At 39.9% G+C, this 26,411-nt stretch overlaps 3 protein-coding genes across 9 annotated transcripts; 1 reads left to right on the top strand and 2 right to left on the bottom strand.

The window, feature by feature from the left end:
• Positions 1–3: 3 nt before the first annotated feature.
• Positions 4–18,628, top strand: LOC111254580 (uncharacterized). Of its 4 annotated transcripts, XM_086974348.1 has the most exons (6): positions 38–675; positions 2,323–2,487; positions 4,080–4,555; positions 12,199–12,390; positions 13,536–13,767; positions 13,988–18,628. In XM_086974348.1, the coding sequence occupies exons 5-6, from the start codon at positions 13,648–13,650 to the stop codon at positions 16,760–16,762; spliced, it is 2,895 nt and encodes a 964-aa protein (XP_086830474.1). In that variant the 5' UTR covers positions 38–675; positions 2,323–2,487; positions 4,080–4,555; positions 12,199–12,390; positions 13,536–13,647; the 3' UTR covers positions 16,763–18,628. The 4 variants fall into 4 exon arrangements, with proteins under 4 accessions (XP_086830477.1, XP_086830475.1, XP_022671293.2 ...); XM_086974349.1 differs by having other exon boundaries at positions 20–689; positions 12,199–13,767; XM_022815558.2 differs by having other exon boundaries at positions 30–675; positions 12,199–13,767.
• Positions 4,839–9,873, bottom strand: LOC111254579 (uncharacterized). 2 transcript variants are annotated; one of them, XM_022815555.2, is made up of 5 exons: positions 9,743–9,873; positions 7,619–7,734; positions 6,323–6,537; positions 6,094–6,178; positions 4,839–5,701 (listed from the first exon to the last, which is right to left on the bottom strand). In XM_022815555.2, the coding sequence occupies exons 1-5, from the start codon at positions 9,773–9,775 to the stop codon at positions 5,692–5,694; spliced, it is 459 nt and encodes a 152-aa protein (XP_022671290.1). In that variant the 5' UTR covers positions 9,776–9,873; the 3' UTR covers positions 4,839–5,691. The 2 variants fall into 2 exon arrangements, with proteins under 2 accessions (XP_022671290.1, XP_022671292.1); XM_022815557.2 differs by having other exon boundaries at positions 6,148–6,178.
• On the bottom strand, positions 17,159–26,041 carry LOC111254575 (pyruvate kinase PKM-like). 3 transcript variants are annotated; one of them, XR_015316569.1, is made up of 8 exons: positions 25,717–26,041; positions 23,032–23,663; positions 22,544–22,663; positions 22,096–22,340; positions 21,564–21,849; positions 19,579–19,709; positions 18,330–19,185; positions 17,159–18,118 (listed from the first exon to the last, which is right to left on the bottom strand). XR_015316569.1 is itself a non-coding variant. In XM_086974352.1 (6 exons), exons 1-6 carry the CDS (start codon positions 25,826–25,828, stop codon positions 18,505–18,507), a joined length of 1,575 nt encoding a protein of 524 aa, XP_086830478.1. In that variant the 5' UTR covers positions 25,829–26,041; the 3' UTR covers positions 17,159–18,504. The 3 variants fall into 3 exon arrangements, 1 of the variants encoding a protein (XP_086830478.1); XR_015316568.1 differs by lacking the exon at positions 23,032–23,663; XM_086974352.1 differs by lacking the exon at positions 23,032–23,663 and having other exon boundaries at positions 17,159–19,185.
• Positions 26,042–26,411: the final 370 nt, after the last annotated feature.

Raw genomic sequence — 26,411 nt, 5'->3', positions numbered from 1 at the left:
ATGGATGTACTCCATGGAGTCTTGTACTACCTAATTATGCGAAAGCAAATGAAGGGTTAGTCTACGCATGTCATTTGTCTGAGAAGAAATAGAAAGTAAACGGGTGCTTCTTTACAGAGAACAAGTAGCTGAATAACCCGCTTGCTTTTACCGGCCCCAATGGTTCATTCGTTAAATCTCCTTTCTACATTTAGGCGTTAGGTTAACGCAAATGTTGGCTGCGCAGATGGTTATAGAATTAACGTCGTCTATCGAGTATCGCACATGGGTCACATGAAGCCGTGCGACAACACTGAAGTTTTTCCGTCTTTGAAAAATAAAATCTGATGCATACATAGTGCTGAATTTAGTACAGCCCGTACAGCGTTGCATGGAATGGTGTTTCTTATAACTTCTGTTAGCCGCTAAAGTCATGAAACACTTGGAACCAGTTAGCGAAGAAAGTGAGAAAAAAGAGAAAATTGGATTCGAGTTAGAATTTCTCTTTTATATTGTAACGGTGCCACTTAAACTCGTCTTGCAGTAATGCGCTCAGCTACCGGAAGCATACTTCGATGGAGCTATCGATTTTTGCGGAATTTCCATTATACCAGCATTTCTCGAAACAATAACAGTGCCGCTATAAAGAATGAGCTGGGGAAACTGCCCGATCGAAGACTCTACCTTCGCGTTAAAGTATGTTTAAGTTTGTATGTGTTCCTTTACGACACAGGTATTTTGTATAACATCTTGCTTAATTATATGATTTTATGAATAAAACCTTTTGTCACTATTTCGCGATAAAGTTTCCTCGTGTGAGCACCATAAGTATATCTACCTGAAAGTTGATCCAAGAGTTGTCAGTAAGAGATATGTTGTTGGTACACGACGAGCGTGGGATGATGAATTTTTCTAGTTTTTTAGAATTCTTCAACATTGAAGCGTAGAGAAAGCTCTGGGAAAGCTAAACGTTTCTTATTGTAGTTTAGCAAGTGAGAGAATTTTAAGCGAATAACTCACTTAAACCCAGCGACAGATGCAGTCCAAGGTTACACGAGGTGTTAAATTGTGAACACCTCGACGGTGCCTCGGAAGGGATTGCTAAACAACAAGTATATGAGTGTGGTTAAATGAAGTAAGCAATCCCACTTGTCTATTGAAGACTGATTATTATTAGCAAGATTATTAGGAAGACTATTATTATTAAGAAAAAAACGGTTTCCTCAGCAATGGCCTTTCTCACTATTCTACCTTTTACCGATTTATTCTCAGTTCTAATATCGATTAACAACGGAACATACACGTTAGAGTGAACAGAACCATAAAACGATGCGCAAATATAACTATTAAACATAAGCAGTTTTTGCTGGAACTTTAAAGTACGTTTGAACCGGTTCATTTTTTTCGGCTGCACATAATCCCATTCAGTGGTACTTTATTTACTTCATTTATTTACTTGACAGGTGTACAGATGGGGTAAGGTACATAAGATTTGTATTGAATTATTAAAATTGTGCGCTGGTATGCTAAACAAAATAGTTTTGGACTTATCTTTTAGATCCGCCCTAGCCATGCTTGTTTTTATTCTTGTATCAATAGAACGAATATGTTATGAACGAAAATTTGCTAGATTTTGAACGTTCGTAAAATTAATGGAATAAGATAAGGGCATGCTTGCTGGAGCGCCACATCTACGCAAATTTTTTCAGGTGTTTTGAAGCTTTTATCCATTTTGCCCGACAGCTTATCAAGAATTTTTTCTTGTAGGATCTCTTTTTGTGTTCGTCCTTTCGTACCGACCTTAGAAGTTCCTTACAACTTTTACATAACATATTTATTTCTTTTCTATGTACCAGCTAACATTGCATCTCTTTATAAAAGGAAGGTCTAGTCCTCAGGAACCTGCACGCGTCCCAACTTCCTTCCCTGAAAACGTGCATTCGATTTTTTGGCGCTCGCGAAAAACAATAGTATCTTGTACACACGAGACCTTTCTTGTCTAAATCTAGTTACAACAAGATTATATGACCCTTTACCCTAAGTTTCTAGAAATATTAGATCGTTCGCGCCTTCTATAATACATGCAAACCTAATATCCTTCAGTGCTCATCTAAAGACAATGCCCTTACGTTTGAGCTTGATTTCATTTTCTAGTTAAATCGAAGCTTAGTACTTTTGAATAGTAATTATATTGAACCCCTGTCCTTCGAAAATAATTTATTGGTTTTGAAAGTACAACATGGAAAAATATTACTGTTTTCGTCGATGTGTGTCGAAATGCATAGTTAAATTAGCGAATTCAGTTGCTACTATTATTATCCCTATGTTCACTGTTGATTTTAGTGTGGCCCATGCGGTAACTCTATCGAGAAGTGGCTCTCAAAACAGGCGTACGACCACGGCGTCATCATTGTTACATGCGATCATTGTAAAAACAGACATCTAATTGCGGATAATCTGAGATGGTTCCCGGATGTCGACCGCGCCAGGCTCCCTAAACTTCAAGCGGTAGCTATTACATCAACATTTTACTTAGCAAAAAATCAATTTGAAAAAGTTCGTGCAAGATAGAATTTAAATCAACCGCGAATTTTAAATCACCGATTGTATTTACTGCCTTTACGCTGATTATTCTTACTGGTAATCGCTTTATTTCCGCCATCCGCCATACTGTAAGTTTTTCTTCATTATATTAATTGGTACATGTGCTGTGACTTCGGCTGAGAAGGGTTGTAACTCTGACGTATTTGAAACACAGTTTCCGGCACTCACAGCATGTGGTTCTCAGCAAAGAGTATTATTAAATAGAGGTCTGGAATAATTCAGGCTAGATTTTTGAAAAGCATATAATCTTATGTTTTAAGAATATATATTAAGTTGTTACATGTGAATTCAACAGACTTTCAAATTTTATAACTTTTGAGCTAGAACTATGACCTTTCAATATGTGTTAGAGGTACTCTGGTTAATTTTGTTTACACGCGTGTTCGCGCTTTGGCAATTTTTGAAGATTCTTCTATATACCTACTATTTGCGCTTCCATATGCAAATTTGCTATCTTTGACTTTCCCAAGTAAATCCCTAGTTATAAATGCTTTTCTGCTAGGTGCCCCTTTTAGTGCAGGGAAAGCGCCGTAATTACATGGACTAAGATCGGAGGAATCAGCAGGTCGAAGTCAACGTTGGCTATTTCCTTTGCTCAATCAGTGAGGCTTAGCGGTGAGGTCTGTCATTGTCATCAAATAATCAGCTTGCATGCTTTCGACTGCCGTGGCAACGGCCCTTGAACCTCGAGATAGCGGGAGAGATAGCATTTATTATTTAATTTTAAGCGAGAATCTCATAGCAACAAATGCCCTGATGTCCATTGTATGTACTACCATTACCTTGTGTGCAAACCCACCAAACTTGCTTTGTTTCTAGGGCGATGCAACTCCCTTTGCGGTAGGCGGTAGAGACTGAACCTCCGCTTTGTCAATCGCATGTGAAACTCATGTGAAACATACCACGTACGTTCGCAACAGAGTTCGAGTCAATTTACGGAGGACCCATTTTTATTGTATCTGCATTTTCAGCTTCTGAGTTGTAATTCTGTAACATTTTTTATGTATGAAATGCCGGTTTGATCGATACAGCGCTAAAACCTTAAACTCTGCTTTCTTCAAAAGCATCCTCGATTGCGGCAATGCGTTCTCGTTTCTTGAACATTTGATCACTGGCTTATTAGTACTTAACACTCCAGTGTTCGTTCTTTAATCGATTGCACTATTCGCGTACTGTGCTTTCACCTGAGACTTCCTCGCCTAGTGCCTTCACGTATCTTCGATGTATGTCTGCAGCGCTGCGGCTTTTGAGGAGCATTGATTTAAGATGTTTTTCCCCCCCTAAACTCGTTTTTGCTAGAGTGAACTCAGTCGGCTTTTACTCACGAGTTTCTAGAGGACGAGCATTTACCGACTAAATGTCGTATGCTAGCGATACGCAGTTCAAAAGTTACTTAATTTGACAGTCCGCCGGATTCGATGGTAACAGTCTAATAAATCAGTATTTCTGTTGGATTTAACCTAATTAAAGTGTTGGTTATTTGTTGCTAATTTCAGGCGAGGCTGGAGGCCTCCACCTCGGTGGAAAGCGACAAAGCGGCTGTCGACATATCGATTAAGGGAACCGATCGGAGTTAGCTTTGGCTATGTAGCATAGCATAGTCCTGTATATATAATATGGAAGAAGTTTTACTGTGCAAAGAAGATTTATACAATATTTTTGGATTTCGTCTGTCGGCATTTCAATAGTCATGCTTTACACTCTGCTATAAAGTGTGTATACGTAACCTTGGAATAATACGCTAGTTTGGTGTAGTTGGAAATATGTTATGCCTCTCGTGTTTCCTGTTGTAAAGTGCGCTTCTTCGTAGCCGCTTGAATATCCTCTATTCCAAAAACTCTTCATTTTCGTACTTACAAAAGACTGTTCGCTCCAATCGCCTAATGTTGAGGACTATCTAGCTATGATCAATAGCCATTATAGATCTGTTTTCCGTTGCCACTGTTGAAGGTCATCGATATGCTTCATTGAGGTACGAATTAAATTTGCAACTGTAGTATAAGTGTAGTGCGATATATTCGACTCTGTTTTACAATAGGCGCTTATATACCGGAAGGGTAACATGCTACAAACCAATTATTCCATTTTTGTCAAGAGAGACATGCCTATATTGTGTCTCAGTGTCTTTTTAAGAAGCTATTATTTCCAAGCTTAAAGCGATAGGCCAATTAAGTATGGCCTATTTATTTTGTTATGATTCTTCGGCGGAAAATTGGCAGATACTATGCGGTAAGTAAAAACATGATAGCAACGCGAAGTGGGCACAGTTTTCTGTTCTTTATTCGTCACATGATTACTATAAATTGTATGTCATAGTGAAAACATGTGCTTTGTAATAGACGCACACGGGTTACGTTGTCCATAACGATTACGTGTAATAGATCCTCGTCTTGTTTATCGTCTTACTCGTACAACACACATTACTTGTGACAAATAGACTTGCTCCTGTTGGCACGATGTTGTTATTACTCATTGGTAACACACAATTATCAAATACATTTTATGCTATAAGTCAACTAGAGAATACTAGGATGACTTGCTATTCGCTAGTTCTTCGTTCCTTATTTTTCAGCTCTGCTCACCTCTCGTATCTTGTAATTGTTTTTAGTTTGTCTGTAGTAAAACATTCTCTAGTGGTTCACGGTTAAGGTAGTACTCTGGTACCCTAGTCCTCGAAGTGATATCAGATATTGTAGTAAGTAACATTTATTGAATAATCAGATTTATTTTCGCCCATAACTTCTATCAACCTTTGGAATTAGTGCGATAATAATGCTCAAATTAGAGAAGCGAGGGCGCATATCCCTAGATTTTCGTCTTTGACCCGAAACGCTTCTATTTATATGCGTTATTGTATTGTATATGTGTCGAAATAGAGATATTCGTGTGTCGATATGAAATTACTAGTGGTCAACAGCGAGTATTTTGGTGTAGTCGGGATTCCTTATCGAAGAGTCAAATGAGTGGCCTTGCACAAAAGTCATTGTCGATAAGGCATTGTCCTTTCTTGCACCTGAACGACTTTTATTCAGGCATACAACATTCAGTCTCAAATTTCAGCGCCGAAATAAGCTGTCGGATCTTTTACGATGCGGGAACGCCCCGAAGTTAATCTTGCCTGTAAATTGAAAGTCCGCAGCTATGAGTAACATATTGACATTTTTACTAATCAATGATGTCATAAGTAAATACTGCTTCTCGGTAACCTTCTCCTATAGGTCTTGTTTTGAAGCATCTTTCTGTCCTGAGTACGCTGAAGTGTGCCGTTTAAAGTTCCTTACGTTCATCACAACATTAGGTACAACGAAGATATCCACACTGGTGAACGGTTGCTTCGGAATATGTCGTATTCCGAAAAAATCGAATGCTGTAAGCTAATATAAACTGAATTGAAATTTAAAAAAAATAGTCGAAAAAAATACTTGATAACCACAATGAATCAAAGAAAAATCCGTTCGGAAGAACAACATATTTTTTGCAAGTACACTTATGTTACATGAGAACTTCTACCCGTATCTAATATTTTTGTAGACTGGAAAGGGATCGCGATTGCGGCCGCCATACGTTTTTTTCATTGCTTCCTCATCACGCTTGTCTGAAAAATTACCCAAGCACAAACGAATTACAAAAAATCACACTAACCGCGTAGGTAAAGGCAACACGTTCGTTTTACTTATTATCGAATAGGGTTTATAATAGGAAAACGTGTATAGAGGCGATAAGACCAAATAAAACGCACAGTCTTTGCGGTCGTTTTTATCGCGGGCATCCTCGTAGATGATGTCAGAACCAAGCTCTTCGCCATAGTCCCGCTTGGATATGAGTGGGAAAATCAGATCTCCATCGAAGATCATCTCTTCATCAAAGCGTTTTGTTGCAGGAATGAGGTTGTCATGTGCAAGTGCTGCTATATTGCGCTTCCTTGATCTCACGACTGGCTCGGAACTGATTGCACTGCAAGGTGTTTTATAGAAAGATGCGCCCAATTGTAAGGCGCATTTATGCGTACCAGAAATGCTACTGCTACAGTCACTACTTATACTATTCGAATGTGTACATATTATTTACTTACGAGTGTCAGCCCGGGTCTTTACTTGTTTGTAGCACAGACTTTACACAGTTTACTGATCTTCCATCTGCGGGAATCTAGCCATTCTGTCGCATAAAAGCCTGTTCTGTTATGATTTCTTTGGCATATATATCACACAAAACTTTTTAATGAGCTACTCTTCGGGACTGGTATTATGCAGGTTCTATTATTTTGGTATCAAATCATTCATATATTTTATCCATGTGATAATTTGATGCTAACAGGTTTGTCTACTGAATTTTATAGCACGTGAAATGGTTTAGTATCGAAACAAAGCGTGGTTTAGGTGATTTACTTACAATAATTGGCTTACTCGTATGATCCAGCTGTACCCAGGTTCAACCACAACGAAAAACGTGATTTTGAAAAGAGACTAGACCGTGTGTCCGTAATATTGCAAACAATAATATCATGAAACGCTTGTCGGTATTGTTATTGTGTAAGCAGGTTGTCGGAATAAATTCTTTTATATAGCAAGGATATGAAATGACTTCCCTTTTCTCTCACCAGGAAGTCTAGTGGAGATGTATTTTCGCTGAATTTTATTTGAGTTTTTCCAGCAGACTTATGAAACTCATGGTAACCATTTTCCAACGTTGAATACTGAACTAGCGATCGCCGCGTGTTCACGGGCGCCGTGGCACTGCACTCGAAAAGATGTGCACCTAAACTAGGCCGCCTCTAAAGCAAACAGATAAACGCGTTGGTCTGGAGCATTTGCGTAGGTCTCTATGGGATTTTCTAAGCTAATGATTTTGTTAAATACGTGTTTCATGCACTTTAATCGTAGTTTGACGCAAAACCCACAAGAACTCGCTCAACTCTTAAGGCCGAATATCGACGACTATATCAGCCTCACTGCCAGCTAAGGATGCGTTAGTTTTTTTCCTTGCTATAAAATATTACAGTTATTTAGTAGCTAGGTGGGTGGCGCATAAAACAAACCTTTCTGGCGAACGCTCAGGATAGGTTAGGTGTGTGAGGTGGCTTCTGACTCCTGTTCTTGGAAAGCTGAGCATGAACATACGTTTCGGCGCGCAGTGGTGCGTCGCCCACAGTAGCTAGGCGGGCATAAAAATACACATTTTAATCGAAAAATGATAACAACTAAAGGCTTACAAATCTTTCCTGGAAAAATCCTATAGAGAGAGAGAAGGCTAGACGAATTGTGCAATAATGAAAATCTGTTACCGCGTGCAATTAAAGCAAAATGTATGTGTATTACGAACACTTAAAAAGGGCCTTTTGAACAATCATGACTCGTTAGCATTTATGAATATGCATTTATTCGTACACTCGTAATCGTATACGGTTGATGGCAGGTAACCACGTCGGTTCTCTTCGACAATTTAACTATTGTTTAGCCATAATCTAACATCTTACTAACATAGTACTATTTATTAATGCTTAAACCGTACTCACGCAGTTTATTTAATAATTTCTGATTTTAGAGACATTCTAAATATATGCATGCTATTCTTCGAGAAAAACTAAAAGTCAGCTCGCAACAATTGATACTGATTGACTAGTTGCAGCTAGCGGCGACCATTTGGTAAAAGGAAGGTGGTCGTTGCCAGTCGTGGATCCGACCGTGTACATGTGGAAGGGGATTGTGTATTTTTTGGTAAAAAAAATTCACATCTAAGCCATTCCTTGCATTTATATGTGCAAGACGAGCGGATGCATTCACAGAGTTTCTACATTCTTTACAAAAATATATCATTACTTCAATGATATATGCCGTGTGGCTCCGATAATATGAATTCCTGACGTGTGTTCATATACCCTCTAACAGTGACCTGCACATTCCCTGGTTATTACTTAGGTCGCTTAAAATGCAACGATTTGTTTGCAGGCCCCTTGTTGTTTGACAGGTTTTGGAGTTGTATCAGGATTGTTCTTTCCAGCTCAAGCGTTGATGGCTATGTCACAACTGATCCTCATGTGCAGCAGGTGGCAAACAACTAAACCGAGTAAATAACGGGAAGGCTACGATTGGGGTGGATTAATTATTTTCGTACCCTGTTACGCGTTGATTATGTAGGTGGTAAGATAGATGGAGGACATCAACAGCTGAGAGAGGCGTTGCACTCTTTGATTGATGATTGACTCGAATGATTCGGCCGCCTATATACGCGTGACTTGAAAAGTTCTAGCAGGTATTGAGTTGTTTTTTTTTGTAAACTGAAATGGATCACTGGAAAAATCCATCTATTAAGAACGCCGCTGTGGCTCGCGTTGTATATGTGTGGAAAACTTAAGTCTAAATAGAAGACCTGCCGTAGAAAAGCACTAAAAGATTAGGGAAATTCCATTTCTAATCCACGGACTGTGCAATATCATATATATTAAGGATTACATTATTCCATTGGCTTTTTTATAGAGAAATTGCAAGAAAATTCAGCTTCTATGTCATTTCTCAAATACTTAAATATCAAGTTAGTAAGCAGAGTGAGATCTCGGCAATGTAAACATGCCGGGAAACAATAGAGAAAAATTCTAAAGCGCCAAGACGTTGGTTTGAAGTCTTGGCCGTTGGGTTGAAGGCCCAAAGCTGTACCGACTGATCCTTCTGGGCCACACACATAGCTACTAGGCTGTTCTCCTTTCTTGGCCCTGCCAGCGTTCTCGGATGTTTAAAGACACTCAATGCACAACTCTTTTAAGAAAATGCAAACCTGCTTTATTCTAGAAAACCTAATAAACCAGGCTAATAATGCAAACTAACTATTTTCAATAAGCTTAACTATTAGTATATGTTTAGTTCATATTATAAAAAAATATTTATGTTAATCCAGTTCGCATTTTTGGAAGACCTACTAAGACCTAAGATAAGTTACTGCACTTATAACCGGACATACTTCAATTACTTTCTAATGAACCATAAACACCAACAAATAGTCAATAACAATTCCGCCTAATAAGCTTAAATAAGCTAAACTAAAACGTAGCGTAAGAAGAGGTGACACATATTACATATATAAGGATCCAGTTGGTTTCATACACAAAGTACTATTTATCATTAGTCTGTAGCCTAAGTGCAGAGCGACGTAGACGTTCCGTACTTACGGAGAAAAGTGTGAGTGCAAAACAGATCCTCATGGTGCTTACAAGATGCGACTGTACTCAGCCACAACGAATGAGTGCCAGGGTCCCCTCGTGGAGTAATCTTTATATATGGGGAGGGGGTGGGATGGGTAAGAGCTTTGCTCCTCTACAATACCGTCCATTCCCAAGCACAGTGCTCGCTAGAGGGCGCTTGACCGAGCAATGTACATAGTGAGTTAAACAGAATTACAACATATATACATATGTAGGTCTGATTAAGACAACCTTAACCGAAGGTATGTCGAAACCTGTTGAAACATGCAAGCAAATCGTCTATGTTTATACAGTTCCAAGAGTGGTACTTGAATGTAATCGTGCCCACTTGACGTGCTGCATATTTGATTGTAGTTAGAAATGCATCTTATTTACCCGTTATTATTTTTGCGTATTATTTTCGTAATTTTATCACACATATAATGTAGACTAGTCTACGGTGACGGCGGAGCTTGAGCTACCCCAATTTTTAATAGCATCGTTCAGCTCGGACAATGTATGCATTACAGACATCCTTCAACACAGGTTACCTCGCACGGGCAGGTCGAGTAAGGGACGTGTGATAATTGTTGATGCTACATTTTCGTTCAAAACATCTTAATCATTTTAGAATTTGCGAATTTAGCATTTGCTAACTCAATAATTGGACGCATTATGGTCATGCCAATAATTTATACTACGATCCATAAGGCTAAATTCCCTGTAAAAAGGTCGAGTTTCTAAGGGAAACAAACGCGTACAAGGATGCAGTACCAGTTAAGCACGTTTATGTAGATAATACATTTCTACATAATACAATTCCTGTCTACTTTGAATGATGGAGCGGCCTGCAGAAATCTGCCTGTTCCTGATGAATTTAATCATATACTCTCCGTTAATACCTTCACATACGCACTCACATCTAGTCTATCACGTTCATTTTTTTCCCGCAGTGGAAATGTTTCTTTATTTTCTTTTTTATGTAACACTATACATCCTTTACCAGTTAGGTTGCGCTTTTTCATTGTTCCCTTCTCTTGGACTCTGTATTCCCTATCGTATTAATAGCGCGGTCATGCCGAAGATCGTTTTAAAGGCGAAACAATAGAGACTAATACAGGAAGTATAAGCAAGTTGCTTCCACCGCGACGCAGATCGCATAATCCGACGGATTGCAAACTAAACACGTTGCATGCTTTGGTTACAGTGTCTGATGGAACAGAACGATGACCAAGCCATTTTCTGAGTGACAACCAGCACTTCAAGGACGCAGCGATAATGTTACTTGCCTGTCTCTGACAGGCACCAACTGGACGCTCTTTTGTAGACTTTTGACCTAAATGTGTAATTTCGCCCGTGAATAGAAACTGGACGTCATTAAACTTGCAATACATCTCTTCTTGCGCGGACAGAATATCTGCTGCCTGCGCATCGACAATACTATCATTGAGAGTTCTTTGTATTACGTAAAGCACAGCTTGCGGGTTTCATGTAGATTCCGAAAAATTGAATTCATTAATTTTTCAAGGAGTCAGATCCATTCAAATTCGAATTTTATATGCCTAGCACTCACCTGGACCTGTTGAAGGAAAAGTCTCGAAATTATAGAGGCAAGAACCCCCTATAATTTAGCTGTTTTTCGGTCTAGCAATAAAATAAATTACTTTTATTATTGTCAAGATAAAAAAAAATTAGAGAAACACCGAGAGCAGAAAAAAAATGTAAACCTAAATCTATTGTAAAAATTTTGACTTGCTTCATTTCTATACTACTTGTACAAATTTGTGGAGTGGATCATAATTTGCGTCCTTCCTGAGCTTGTCTCCAATCTCGAAGAGAACTTAGCTTACATCGTGTGCTTTGCTAGCATGTCCGAGTGAACTAGCTTATGTTGTGCGTTATCGACATGGCAATGCAAATGCGATGGTTCCCATCGAGACCCTGCTACGAGTCGATTTGCTAAGAATGCAATACTCTTGCGCTTTAATGCCATGCATATATAAACGAAAAATCAGTAAAACCCAAATATTTGAGTTGTGGCTTATTTGAAAACACACGTTCTATTGTATGATAGGTCGCTAATAAATTCATAATCAGATACGTAAAGGGTTACGCTGACTGTAGTCTGAAATTACTCAAACATAAGTCTTCCTTTCAAATTTGCTTAATATACATCGTTATTATATGAAGTGAGGTATGTATGCATTTCCACTGAAAATTATCGCAAGGTGCCTCCGGGGCGATACAAGCTGGCAATGGCCTCTGTTTTGCAAAACGCTAATTTGCTCTGTAAAGCGGTTATGGCTTACGATGGCGATCATTAAGTTGATTACTATGATGTACGCAAATCCGGTTCAAGCGGTTCATGACTCAATAAAATATTTGCATCGGCTTCGTGTCAACGCAAATTTTTCCTCTGAATTTAACTAACGTCTATTTTCTAGCCAACTGCATAAGCATTCTAATATTAGATGCTAAACCTTTGATTGATCCGCGCCAAATGACGGAGGTGGCGAAAATAGCCAGCGTGACAAAGATGCTTAAGCCAGAACTGGTGACCCAGCAGGTGCATTATCGATCAAAGGCGCTACCTAAAAACGTACATCTTCTCTCCGCGCACAATGGCAAGCCGCAGGGTAAGTCTGGATCCTCTTCAATTCTCGCTAAATGAACTAACGTACGTTACTCATTGTAAACTTCGTTGGTTATGAAGACTTCCTACAGAAACGAAGCATGGTAGTGTGTGTATGCGGTGAGTAGAAGGCAGCTGTGAAGCTGATACAATCGAATCAAAGCAACGTCAGTGCTCTCATATTGCTTATTTTCGTGAAATGAGTGATACTTCAACCCAGTGGAACCTCAAATGTGTTTACTTAGCTCAATTTTTTATCTCCCAGAGCGTGAAGACGAAATGGACATTTCAAAGTTTTTCCAGACCTGTAGCAGACTATAACAACAAACACCATGTGACAGAACATTTGTATATGCTCCGTAAATAGCCTAGAGGGCTACCTGGAAGTTAGGCATAGTAATTCCAGATAGTTGCTAGGAAGCACAGAAATATTGGTTTTCGAAAACTTAAAAAGTCTCCATTTTAACCCCATTCTTCTTGTATTATAATTATGCTCTTCCCAGGTAATTATAATCATATACAGCGGTGCAGAAGATATATTAAAAAAAAACAAAAGCATTCGGTTTTTAAAGTCTGCTCTCTACTCAGTTTTGCGTGTTACCTTAAATCGAGCTACTCTAACGAATCTTCCAGATCGCTGTGATATAAAAATGTTTGTTCTTTACACATGATCTATTGTATTGCGATATAGAAGCTTAGAAATATCTCATGTTTATCAAAATAAGAACACTTCATACCTTAAATTCTCACGATTCCGTGATACTGCCCTGTATCTGTCTTTAAACACTTACGATCATCTAAACCTTTCGCATTTGATATCTTGATCCTCGTTTTCTGCTCTCGTGTGGCTCCTATTACTAGCCACATCCCTTTTGGCCTTTGTTTAGCTTGGAATTTTCATCTGCAACACTAAATCTCTAAATATTTCTCTGCAGTTATTATGGAAATGCTCACATACATCGAATATAAGTAGACGAATGGGTGCTTCATCTGTTGAGTGTACCTCTAAAATGTTTGGGTTCTGTCTAACGATGGCTTAACAGAAATATTGAAAGCTGCCATATAATTTTATCTACGGATTCTCGGCCAGTGAATGAACAAACATATTCTATAATTATAAAGATAAGTGATTCCAGCGTTTTGGTTTAGTTAAAAAGCCTATAGGAACAGTTCTTCACCAGACCGCACCGGCGTTTACGACAGTCAGGTGAATGAATGTCGGCAAATTTGATCAATTGTAAAAACTTGCAAGCAAGAAAATATGGCGTCGTCATTCAAATCACTAGAATTTAAGGGAAGATCAACGAATCAACGGAATAACTTAATGGCTACGGAGCAACGTATTGACAGAATATCCGTCGGGATCGACCGCAATAAGAAGGTGGGACATTTATAAACTAAAAAAATCGGAATGTCGTTGACCTTTCTTACATTAGAAGGAAAATGAATATGTCTTTAGTGTGGGTGTTTTACACCTACACTCCAACGAAAAGTGAATTAACCAAGGTACGCTATGCTACAAATAATAATACAAACCTAATTTATGTCATAAGTGTATGAAAATCCACCCTCCAAGCATTCTAATTTTTTCTCAATTGCAGAAATTTTCAAATCAGTGTTGCCACGCGAAGATATACTCGACACTTATTACAGCTCAAACAGCTGACGATAGACGTTGTTTCCGTTGCTTTGAGGTCCGATTAGCAGCGTCATCTGAGTCTCCAGTTGAGCCACTTCGTAGAGATCTTGAAGCGTTCATCCAAACTATGAGCCTTACAGATAATAGCGAACCTGGCGAATACAAGGAGCGATTACACACTCTATTGGATCAACTTAACGATCATGGCAATTCTATTGGAACTTATATTTTCACTGAGCTATCACACGTTCTAATAAATCGAACACCTTTAGCCAACCTCGTTAGTCAAGCAATGCTTCATATCGTGAAGCAGCTCAAGGCGCACCACGTTCCGCGGCCTCTTATTCTCAATTTTGCTGCTAAAATGAAGAACATACCTGAAGATAGTCAAGCATTCATAGTCCACATAATAGCTGAAGCGCATCGCAAGGGCGTAATTTCCGCCGTCGAAATTCGAGGTGCCATCCCAGCACTACTAAAGGTGTCGCATTCGCATGACATTCTCCCGCAGCTTGAACTGCTGTCAACGGAAATCATCGACATTGACAAAAGGTATTCCAGCATTATAGTAGAAGCCTTTTTAGCCGGCATCGAGCTTGACAGAACAGTGGGCCCACCCCAAGAAACGATTAATATTGTTTCTTATATCGCTAAGCAACAACCGCATGTGATGCTGCCACCATCGACTGATTTACTGGTCACTCTGGTAGATGCATTCGCATCGACAAGCACGATAAATTTCGTGTGTGATACGCTACGGATTATGGCAAAGACTCTTGAATCGGCCGCGTTTATAGGTAGACATGGTATTGAGTTGCGTTTGTCTGAAATCGTCTGCGTTGCCATTGAGGGTCAACTTGTGCTTACTGCCGCACAATGCCTTTTGGATCTCGGATCGTATGACCCGTGTTTCGTAGATGAAGGAAATCCGGACGAGTTGTTCAACCGAATGACGGAAGTCCTCGAACACTGCACGTTTGAGCTAAGTATTATCATCATTGGCATATTGGAGATTCTATTTGAATGCAAGCAGCTGAAGCCAATCAAAACCCATAATGTGGAAATTCTTCAAAGATATTTGTTTGAAAAACTGCATCCTGATGAGAACAGAATCCTGCCGTTTGCTCGGTTTTCTATAAAACTATTGATATCTGACAAGTTGCCAATGATTACTTCTCCTGAACACAACGTCATTCTTTTGGAGGGCTGCGTCAAAGCACGTCAATATTCGGAGAGGGATATAGAAATTGAAAGCATCGTTAGATGCACCGAACGTATAATAGACGCCTGTCTAAACACACCAAATATAGATTTATCTAAGCTTATCGAAAGCACCGTTGCTAAAGTGTTTGCAGAACTTAATAGGACGCGAATGCCTTGGAAAAATAAAGACTGGATCCTTCTACTGATTTCTAAGTGCGTCCAAATAATCAGAACGATAAAAGCACCGATGAAACTTTTGAATTCCTGTCTGTCTTTGGCGTGGCGTTTCCTTCAAAACTGTATTGAACCTGCAGAAGGACGTGCCTATATTGCGAGCCTAGTTTGCTACTTAGATTCTCGAGAAGATCCTCTACACGTTACTCACGATATAGAGAGGATCAGTGACGAGTGTCTTACCCCTGCGGAAGTCTACTATATACTGCTATTGGCGAAAATGGACAAAACAAGTAAATCAAACAATGCTAAAAAGAGCCTTCAGCAGCTTAAGGAAATTTTGAACGGGCACTCAGATTCATGGGGCGCCGCTTGCGTTTCTAAAGTTAACATTATTAAGCGCCTCCTCGTCGAAAGGCCAGATTGGGCTGAGGTTGTTGTGAACGCTTTAGAGGCTGAACATAAGCTTCTAGTGGAAATGCTCGATGCAGATTGTGCACATCTAATATTACCGTATCTCGTTGAGGTTATGTCGAGATGTCCCGCAGGTGAGGTTGGTCAACTTATCGCAACAGCCAACGATCTCCTTTTTGTGGCCGCCCGAATGGATAGACCCCCCGACAAACTTCCATTAATCTGCGTAACACTAGCTAAAATATATCAAGACTATCCATTACTAACTATAGCTTCATTACTAATAAGACTAATAAAGCTGGAATCCAATGCAGACATTTCTAGACAAACAATCGAGCGCCTTTCCGATAAAACGACGTTCATCGATAAGTTGATAGAAGCCAGTACCTGCTGTACGATTCGTTTGGAATTATTGTATATTTTGAGCCCTGTGATTGAGGCTCGAAGAGCATGCTTGTCCTGGGTCGAACTAAAGGAACTGTGGCATATTTCAGCACAACGAGAGCAACAAGAAGCGTCGAACATAATCTCGCTAATCGTGTTTGAAACTCTAAAAAATGACTCTGTTTTTCTAGTGCAGCCTCAGCCCACAATTGGAGAATTTCGAGAAGCTTGGATGCGTCTACTTGAATCTACTAGTGAATGGTTGTTTAGATCTGCTCTAAACTTTCTCCACCCGTCAGCGCCCAATTGGATGTGGGAGCAGGCCATGTTCGAGTTACTCGCTAATTTGCAGGAAGATCCGAAAACAACTAGCATGCCTAAAGTATTTACAGCATTGCTCTTGTCAAAATGCGTTTCACATCAGAGCTTCACAACGATGAAATGGGGAATTCTCGCGGCGCCCTGGTTAGCTGCTGCCAGAAACGAGTTACCAGAACATCTGTGGAATGACTGTGCTAACGGATTAAGAGAGATAAACGAAAATACAAATGTTAACACTTAAGAAACTCAAAATTAGCCTATGATGCAGCCCTTCAGGTTGTCAGTGTTTCATGAACGGCACCGGACGACAATTTTTACACGTGGACCGACATACACACGTTGTTGAGGGCTTCCACTTTCACGATCTGTTAAAACGTAGTTGAATGAAAAACAATAACTGTTCTAACTATACCTCTAAAATGTTTTTGATAAATTAAAACTCAGGACTAAGGTAGAGGTGTCGACATTATTAACATAGTCTACTGATACTTCTTGTATACCTATTGCTAGTATAACAAATCTATTGCTAGTATAACAAAGGCGGCCCAATTGCCCAATAGTGATTAAATTTTAATGTCGTCGGACATGTCGTCATACCTACACGTCTGGTGAAGTTTACAATAAGTCTATCATCGTCTTTACGTTTGAGGCAAAATAACATAATTTATTTTTAGTTTGACCATCTACTTATCTAAACTCAGTAGTGTTTTCTCGGTCTCATTTCGTTTTCTTCCTCATGTAGGAATAATTCTAGCAAACAACTTTGTGAAGATCTTTCTTCATCGTTTAGCTATGCACTTAACGCGAGACACAACATAGTCTATGCCGCTCTCAACCAAAGTTTTCTTCCTCGACTCTATCGTACTGCTCGACACTGATCGAGAATAATAAATATATTCAGCCCTGCAGATCCAGGCAAGGCCTCGTCCGAACAACAACCGACTATTGTCGATTATGTGTTTCGTAACTACAGCGCTAAACTGTCTAACGGCCAACATATTTATTTACCTTGTCCTAAAACGTGCACATAGTTATTTGTCGGTCATATCTTTTTGTTCCATCAGATCATAGAGCATTCGTTTATTTCACGTAATTTCTGTCGACCCTCCTTTGACCCTCATCATCATCGCCACAATAATCAAAATTGTCAATTTATCGTATCGATGTTACTTACTCGTCAACTGTATTTTCTTATAATCAAACGTAACTGAATAACTGCACTATATGATTTATTTGTAAGGATAATCAGGGACAAATTGGTTGGTTGCTCGATTTACGTTCTCTGAGCTTCCTTTGTTGCGTCCTTTCGCCTCCATGTTCATTGATTTTTTCATTTTTTGTCTTGATTCTCATCCGGTCTCTGTCTAAACGTCCTGCAACTCGCTACTTGACACTCATCGAAATAAGTAATCATCACGTGAGGATCTTCCTTAATCGCGTTTGTTCTGCATGCGCTGATATTAACTGATGTAACTTACTCTACAGATTATGTATGAACTAACCCTAATAGTGAAACAGAACATGGAAGCGACCTGCTGTAATCACAGGAACAACAAATTCGATAATGGCAATGATGATCTGCATTCACAACGAGCTCCTGTAAGACGCGGTCATCGGGACAGAGCGTTAGTTTGCTACAAAAGATTCTTCTTATAGATACTTACTCTAGTGTGTCCGCTTCGGTCGCCCTATTACTAATTATAATACTTAACCGTCCTCAATACCCGTTGATCGTGTTGGCGTGAATGCGACAGCACAGTTACTCCCAATATTTTACATTTTAGTATTTTATTGGTGTTGTTTCTTACTTTTCGATTAGGTCATTATTTTCCCTTGGTTTTACAGGTTTCCCCTTCGCTTTCTCTCTCTGTCCAGTGATTTTCTTTTTCCCGTCTCGCTGTTAACTGAACGTTGATTTTCGTGGGTCTTTGTGCTCCTTTTGCTTCTGCTGGAGGTTGTTTTTCTCCATTTTGCACAGCGACCTTAAGGTACAGCGACGACACGCAGGGTGTTGGATGCGCCGGCTCCTTTTCGCCAACCCGTAACCACGATCACTGAGTCGTTCTTTTTGAGGAAACCGCGAGTCTTGCCAATACTAATAGCAAACTCAATACGCTTGTCGACGTCCTGCGGCCAGTCAGGTAGTCGGTCCCCACCGTAGGCAAGCGGCAGGATGCCGCGGTAGAGATGGGCCTGACGGACGGTCTGCTCCGAGCGCGACACTGCAATGATAGGACAACGGGGCTTGTAGCGGGCAACCAGGTGAGCCGTTCGTCCTGTGGTCGTTACGACAATAATGGCACCGGCCAAACATTTGACGGAGGCAGCTACGGCGGCAATGGCAACGGTATGCGTCGAGTCAGTGGGCACAGGCGTTATTTCTGAGAGGTGACGGAAAACATCTTTCTGGAAAAACGCGGCTTCCGCTTCGCAACAAATGGCTGACATGATCTTAACCGTCTCGAGGGGGTAGTCGCCCTTTGCCGTCTCCCCAGACAGCATCACACAGTCGGCTCCGTCCAACACAGCATTGGCAACGTCACTGCTTTCGGCGCGAGTAGGTCGAGGCTTTTTCACCATTGATTCGAGCATCTGGGTCGCGCAGATGACAGGCTTGCCAACCATGTTGCACTTAGCGATCATCATCTTTTGGGCGAGGAAGACCTGATCAGGGAGGAACAGACGATAGAACGTACGATCAGCAAGGATTTGTTTAGTGTTGTCTATGATAGCTGAATAAAGTGCGTTTTTTGACAGAAGAAACTGGTTTGGAAAAGAAAAAACAACTTGAAAAAGTTATCTTCAACGTTTCTTTAAGTTGTTTTCTTTTTAAATGACGGCATTTTTTTTTAAATTAATCACCTATTCTCCTAACGGCCGCCCGCATAAATGAGATTGGTAAAAAATTAGAAGCATTTCTTACTTTTGAAGGCTTAATGTGTCGGAAAGAATCAGCAACTGTGCTACTTAATGGAAAAGGGGTCAACAGAAAAATAAGTACGTGCAAAGCAATAATTCCAAAAATTTTCTGTAAATTTCTCTGACTGTGCCTTTTACCTTCTCAGGCGGAATTTCAATTCCAAGGTCACCTCGGGCAACCATAATTCCATCGGTGATCGCAATGATTTCATCGATCTTCTTGCAACCTTCATCGTTTTCAATTTTTGAAATAATCAGGATATCCTTGCCTATAACATAGCAAGAAAGAGAAACGCCGATTATAATCAAGTTGTATAATCAGACCTAATAAAATCGAATCATGTTTTGCTTTAACACTCGTCTGTTGCCTGTGATCTCTCATATGAACATTTAATTATAACCTTTTAAGGTTATTGTGCGAGTCAATTCAGTTTCATGCCGATGTCACAAAAATATCACAACAGTGACACACAATAAAGTGAAACATGCATGGCCTTGAGCATAAACTAGCGTATGAAACATAGGTCAACGTCATGCCAAGGTAATATCGTTATTTATTCTAATTATTTATCTTTGACTCTCATTTATACTACCACGAGAGACTAACCCCTTGGCATATACCATGCTTGCCCGAACTAATTCAGTTACCCATTTATAATTAACCTATCCTGAAGGTTTATAAGTAATTCGTTCATATATTTATTTACTGGAATAGGGTTTCATAGGTTTCATATGACTGTTTCAAAATACATGGTTATGGAAGCAGCAGAAAGATATCGAAATAACTATAAGAAAGAAATAATTATTGCCAACAATGGTTTTCATGACGTTCTTCAGAGACTGATTAGGCTCGATTAATAAATCAAATATTGTATCTTTTTCTGATAAAGCAGACTACACAATCGCACAGAAACTGCCATTTTCAATCAACTCAATACAACTCCAGTCCTTGTCTGCCTATCATTCACCTATCATATACCGAACCATGTGCTTTTCCGACAACTATTGAAAGGCACAATTTTTTGTCTATGTAATTTCATGCCACTCAACGAGCCAGTCTAATAGAAGCGCAAACGAATGCAGAGGAACTCGCGGTGAAAGTTCTGCCACCAACAGCCAAACACACGACAACTGTTCTACAAATGCCATGAAAATTGACAAAGCGATTAAACAGTCATATAGAGAAGGAAGCTATCTTTGCAGACAAGTTTCTCTTTAGTTTTAAGTAGTCCTTTGTACAAGAATAATTAGATAAAGGCTAAATACTGTTGACATGTTAGACGGTTTATATTCAATGTCATAATAAGTCTTCCAGTCATTCTGGCGCAACAAAGCCATATATTATATGTCCGTTTCTCGGTCAAGTTAACGGCCCGTTATCAAACTGGTATTTATTTAAGGTTTGAGGTTACCTATATTGCCACCCACTCTTTGGATAAATGCATCACTATCGCCCACACGGTTGGATAGATCCGCATGAACTATCACTCATGGGTTACTGGTTCCGTTACGCCTGTTCTATCAAAAATTCTCAGACATGTGAGACACTAAAAATAAATTTCTATCCATTATACCAGCCACCAGCGGTCTTGTAAAATCGTATTGTACGGCTGCATGAGGAAGCACGTGGAGCGGCGTACAATCAAACGATTTAAGAATGAATAAGTTCTTGATGAAAACGACTAACAGAAAAATGTTAAAATTTAAAGCTGACTGCCAGGTAAGGAATTTGATAATGGTTAAGAGCGGTGGCACGTGTGATGATACAATGCAAACGGTTTATATCGGTTTATATATAAATGTTTTCTAAGTAGAACTACGAGCCGTTTATTCAATTACCAAACTGAAATTAATTATTTTGATAAATTATCGAAAGGTATCAACGCTAGCAATACTAAAAAAATAACGACTAGAGATAAGATCTAACGAACTTAACAAAATCCACTAAAACTACGCTCGATTTTGTTTACCAATAGTTCAACGTGAGCAGTTTCGATTGGGCAACGCAATAATTCCTGTATATATGATATGGAAAGATATGATGATATGGAAACTGCGTAGAAGGAAGCTTAATGTTATTGTATGTAAAACAGCTTATAAATAACTAAAACTAAAGTACATGCCTTCTTCACCAAGAACCTGTCGGATTTCGTTTACTCCACCAGCATTTCGAATGAAAGACGCAAACACCATATCAACCTTTTGTTCTAGACCAAATCGGAGATCAGCTTTGTCCTTCTCGGACACCGCAGGCAGGTCAACAATTGCTCCGGGAAGATTAACACCCTTCTTACTGCCCAAAAGCCCTCCATTTTCGATGGTGCACTTGATTTCATCAGCACGCACTTCCTGTGCTATTAAAGAAATTAGTCCGTCATCGACGTAGATCTTCTGTCCAACTTTGACAACCTGCAAGTTTAGCCGAATATGCCAAATAAACGAGAAACTGTCGATAACACTATTCACATACGGCGACGCAAAACAGTCGTCTATTATATCGATGTATTCATCTACATTACGCCCATGTATTGTTCAAAAATACGAAGCCTGTAGCATCTGTATTTTTGACTATTAATTTATATATCTACATCGACTTCATTTGCACAACTTCGAGATACACATGAGGCCACAAGCCGTACTTCTACACAATAATACCTTGGTGATATTCTTGTAGTCGACGTAAAGCTTTTCCTCAGAGCACGCATCTTGAAGTGCGTCGTCAGTTGTAACAATGATAGTTGCGCCTCTCTTGAGTTCAATCTCAGCAGTCGCACCTCCAACAAGTAGGCCTGTACGGATCTCAGGGCCCTTCGTGTCCAAAGCGATAGCAACGTGAAGATTGTCCGGGGCGATTTGCTCGTTTACGATGCGATTTGCTTCACGAACGTTTGCGATTGTGCCTAGAGCAGACATTTACAGCAACAGACTTAATTGAATGCCACTGAGTTTATAGAATAATCGATTCGATTGAACGATCGATGCTAAGCCCGTGTCAAGCAAACATAAATACAGCCTTCTTTTCCTGTTTATTCAAAAACGTCTAATATGTTCGGCGTAACCTCAAATGAAATAACGTTAGCTAGAACGTAGAACATCGACTTACCAGCGTGATACTCGTATGTTCCATGGGAAAAATTTAGGCGGGCGATGTTCATGCCGCACTTTATCATGTTGACTAACGTCGCAACTTCCCGTGACGCCGGACCAATTGTGCAGATGATGCCTACAAGCAATGTTTAGGTTGGTACGACGACACTGTTAGATGCCTTGGACATATATACCTTTTAATGCAAAATGAAAGCAGTGCGTAGCTAAATTGCGTCATACCACAAAACTATTCATTACATCGCGGATCGTTGCTCCTAAAGGCGATTAAATATCGACTACGTAGAGACGCTCGTATGTTTTTTGTTTATCACAATTTTTGCATAATTATCGGTTAAACTATTCCTAAATAACATGGAAAGTTACAGCAGTTAACTAGCATTGCTTCAAAAGCAGTGTTCTAATCGATTTAAATCGCTGAACCACTACTCAACACCAAATCAATATGATCTTCGTCAATTTTTCAAATCATACCAGTTTGCGTACCAGAATGTCTCAGGTTCCTCACTTCACCATTTGTATATAGAGTGCCACACTCGATCTTCAATCTTTAGGCCATAGCTAGACGGTTTTTTGCCACCATGTTTAACGCATATATCGTCCATCGTACTATTCCTGGTTTCTCTGTAGTTTGACAAAATGAACCCAGTTGAACAGCACTAGTACTCAGCGCAAATAGCGCCGCTTGTACCTTAAAGGCAAATATGTGAATGAGTCCCTCGTGCTTATACGAAAATCTCGAACCAAACCCGATCTTCTTGAAGTTCTCGAAATATTGCACGATTCCACTTCCTCTTTCTCTAAAAATCTACCTAAATCGCTTCGAGGAAGTGGCGCCATTTTGACATTGTCTTTATAGAGATTGTCTCGATAACACCGAGATGTGGGACCTCCATTTCTTATAAATGCATGAGAAGGTCGACGAACTTGCCCGATCCAATTGTCGCATGTAGTCCATCCGGAAATAATCTTGCACGTGCTGCAGTTAGGTAGGAACTCCAGACCGAAGGTGAACGGTGAGACGGCGCAAATTAAATTCAGGCAAAATACGGATAGCGCACTCGATATGACTGGCTCGGTTGGGCGGAGCAGCAAATGCCCCCGTCTAACCACATGACCTTATAAACATTGTATTTAAGCAAAAACATAATTAGCAATTCATTTATGTTAAACTTCTTATTGTCTGAATTCGCATCTTCGATTATTATCTGTCGAATGTTTAAGCCTTCGCCTAGATTTCCTAGAAAACACAAATGAGCAATATAGTTCCAATAATTTGAAACATCGCACACAACATTGAAATATATTGTTATGCGATGCAGCAGCTCGAGCTAGTAGCCGTTCGATTCGAATTGCGATTAGAAATATCGAATTAAGCGAAATGGTTCAATATGCTAGATTATCTTGGAATTTTGAATAAAGCCCATATTGCACATCCAAGCAGTTTAAACATTTGTCCTTAGTGGCCTTAACCGAAATGATTTGATCACCCTAATATCCCATTAATTATTTTTGTGTAATTATCTTCGTGCTCTAGCCATAACTTCCACATCTAATTTCTTTGAAACCTTTTAGAATTTTAGAAATTGTAATAAACAAAAGCGTATAAATACAAAATGAAAATGTGCGGAAGAAATGCTATTTTACACTTAACATCTCTCAATTTAGAGGCATGCGTACTTTATGAAATGAACAAATCGGGTAAATAAATATTATACGTAACCAACACAGAGTTTATTTTTACATAAAGATTAAGTTTTATCACCTCACAGGCAGTGCAGAAACTTTCCAGACTCAATTGTACAAATCTTATTTCATGTATAATCCACCGTGAGGCTTACACACGTGTATACCTTGTCGATTTGCCCGCGATTTTTTTTATATTGGCGTTTATCCAGGTTCACGGCAAGTCCATAAACTTAAGGATAGGCGGGGTTAAATAACCGGCAAAACTTCCCACGCAACGTGGACCTATTTCCTTCAACAGCAAACTATATTCTTTCTAGGATCAACGGCACGGCGCGACATGACCCTGAAAGTCCTTTTAACGATTGCTGCGACCTCTAGAAGACTTCGCGGCATAACACAAACAGGCGTTGCAGTAGCACGGTAAAATGGTTACAGAAATCCACCTTTTCTGCTGGGCTGACTGATACTATTGTCTTATAAGATACATTGTCGCGAAAAAAAAAGAGCAGTTACTTGACTAGGAGCATCTTCCAAACAAATTCTTATGTCATAACTCTGGCGTAACTCCAGATATCCGCTATGATGTGACACTGTTTTTAATCTCCCTTTGATCGCGTACAAGTCGAATTATTATTAGCAATGCAGTATGGACACATTTGCAGCACGCGGTTAATCACACAAAACGTTAAGGCCATAGGTGCATGATTATAATCCTATCAATCGCCGTATATGACAGAACGCTCACATCCTCGTTCTGTTGAATTGTCTGTTCTAATCGCCTACTTTGAACCCAGTAACTGTGGTTTTTTGCGTAAAGGTACGACCGCGCAAATAAAATGCATAACTAATTTATATATGTATAGATATAAAAATATATATATAAATTAGTTATGCATTTTATTTGCATATATATATATATATAATCCCATTATCATTTCCACACGGAGGCGACCGGTAATTATATATGATTGACCTTTTTAATCCGATCAGCTGGGCACACACCTAGGGACGGGATGCCAACAACCGAATGGCTTTCGCCACATGGTAAAAGCGAAATGATCTGCAAATCACGATGGCTCACGGATTTTATATTTAAATCTCCAATTTTTGTGGGAATGGCTAGCATTTGCTTTCCACTTTCCAGCTAGCAAGAACTAAGCCCATTAAGTAAGCCCACTAATCAGGAAAACCTCTTTCTAATACACTCTAATAAATAGAAATCTCCATCTAATAAAAGGTTTCTAAAATATACTTTCAGGTAGAAATATCTAAACTGGCTACAATATCAGCCACAGTACGCCATAGGAAATGGAAAACGCATTATGCACTACCCATTTATCCATCTGTAATCGAGTGGCCGTCGTCCAACCCTATGAACATTATAGAAAAACAGACAAGCCAGAATTATTTTTCAACTATTCTCCTATATCGATTCCCGTTGACTTCCTGCATTCCCTCTAAGAGCTCACTTTCTTCTCTAACCTGTTAGCCGGGTGTACGACGGGATGGAGTCGATATTGAGTCGTGAAAGGTGTTCCTGAAGGTTGTTCGAATCTAGAGCGTGGAGCTCGGATCCTTGCGCACGGTTGGCCATAGCTCCAGCGCGAGTGAATAGTGCTCTATAACAAACACCGAACAAATGGACACGCGTTGGAAGTAGCACGATAGCAGTCGACGTCAGACGCGTCAACGACAGACTGACTTCTTTGCTGACTAGCCAAGCCGAGCTGGTATTATAGGGGACGTACAGCAAGGACGACGCGGAGAACAGCGAAGTTCATAAATAGTACCACCGATACTGCCGATCTAGTCGCTGCGGTCGCTACCATCGCCGCCGCCGCCGCCGCCGTCGTCGTCGTCATCATCATCATCATCATCGTCATCACCACCGCTGCCGCTACTGCTGCAAGAAGCCACCGGTAAATGAAAAGGACAGCGGCCGCGGCAAGAACAGGCCACAGAAATAGGCAAAATGACAACTTTTTCTAACAATAAGGCCACCAACAACACCTACGAAACTGGAGCGCCAGGCTGAGCATTCGCGTTATGGGTCAATAGAGGAGGGCGAAATATACAAGACGTAATGAACAGACGTATAGGGATTACTATTAGGTGAATGGATCTTTTTCTACCCCCTCGCTCCTTTTTACGCTGGGATTAACGATCAACAAATGAAA

This window comes from Varroa destructor, unplaced genomic scaffold (genome assembly GCF_002443255.2).
Source record: "Varroa destructor unplaced genomic scaffold, Vdes_3.0 BEIS01000007.1, whole genome shotgun sequence".
Classification (NCBI taxonomy): Eukaryota; Metazoa; Arthropoda; class Arachnida; order Mesostigmata; family Varroidae; genus Varroa; species Varroa destructor.
The sequence above is the reverse complement of the archived record's forward strand: the minus strand, read 5'-3'. Positions and strand labels throughout refer to the sequence as shown.

Excerpts from the sequence above, each read along its gene's own strand:
- LOC111254580 (XM_086974351.1), top strand. The coding sequence starts at position 13,648 with ATGGCGTCGTCATTCAAATCACTAGAATTTAAGGGAAGATCAACGAAT. Across the intron at positions 13,768-13,987 it reads GGATCGACCGCAATAAGAAG|AAATTTTCAAATCAGTGTTG; the intron begins GTGGGACATTTA and ends TCTCAATTGCAG.
- LOC111254579 (XM_022815555.2), bottom strand. The coding sequence starts at position 9,775 with ATGAGGATCTGTTTTGCACTCACACTTTTCTCC. Across the intron at positions 7,735-9,742 it reads TTGCACTCACACTTTTCTCC|CTACTGTGGGCGACGCACCA; the intron begins GTAAGTACGGAA and ends ATGCCCGCCTAG. Across the intron at positions 6,538-7,618 it reads CCTGAGCGTTCGCCAGAAAG|TGCAATCAGTTCCGAGCCAG; the intron begins GTTTGTTTTATG and ends AACACCTTGCAG.
- LOC111254575 (XM_086974352.1), bottom strand. The coding sequence starts at position 25,828 with ATGGCCAACCGTGCGCAAGGATCCGAGCTCCACGCTCTAGATTCGAAC. Across the intron at positions 22,341-22,543 it reads AACATACGAGTATCACGCTG|GCACAATCGCAAACGTTCGT; the intron begins GTAAGTCGATGT and ends TGTCTGCTCTAG. Across the intron at positions 19,710-21,563 it reads ACAGGTTCTTGGTGAAGAAG|GCAAGGATATCCTGATTATT; the intron begins GCATGTACTTTA and ends GCTATGTTATAG.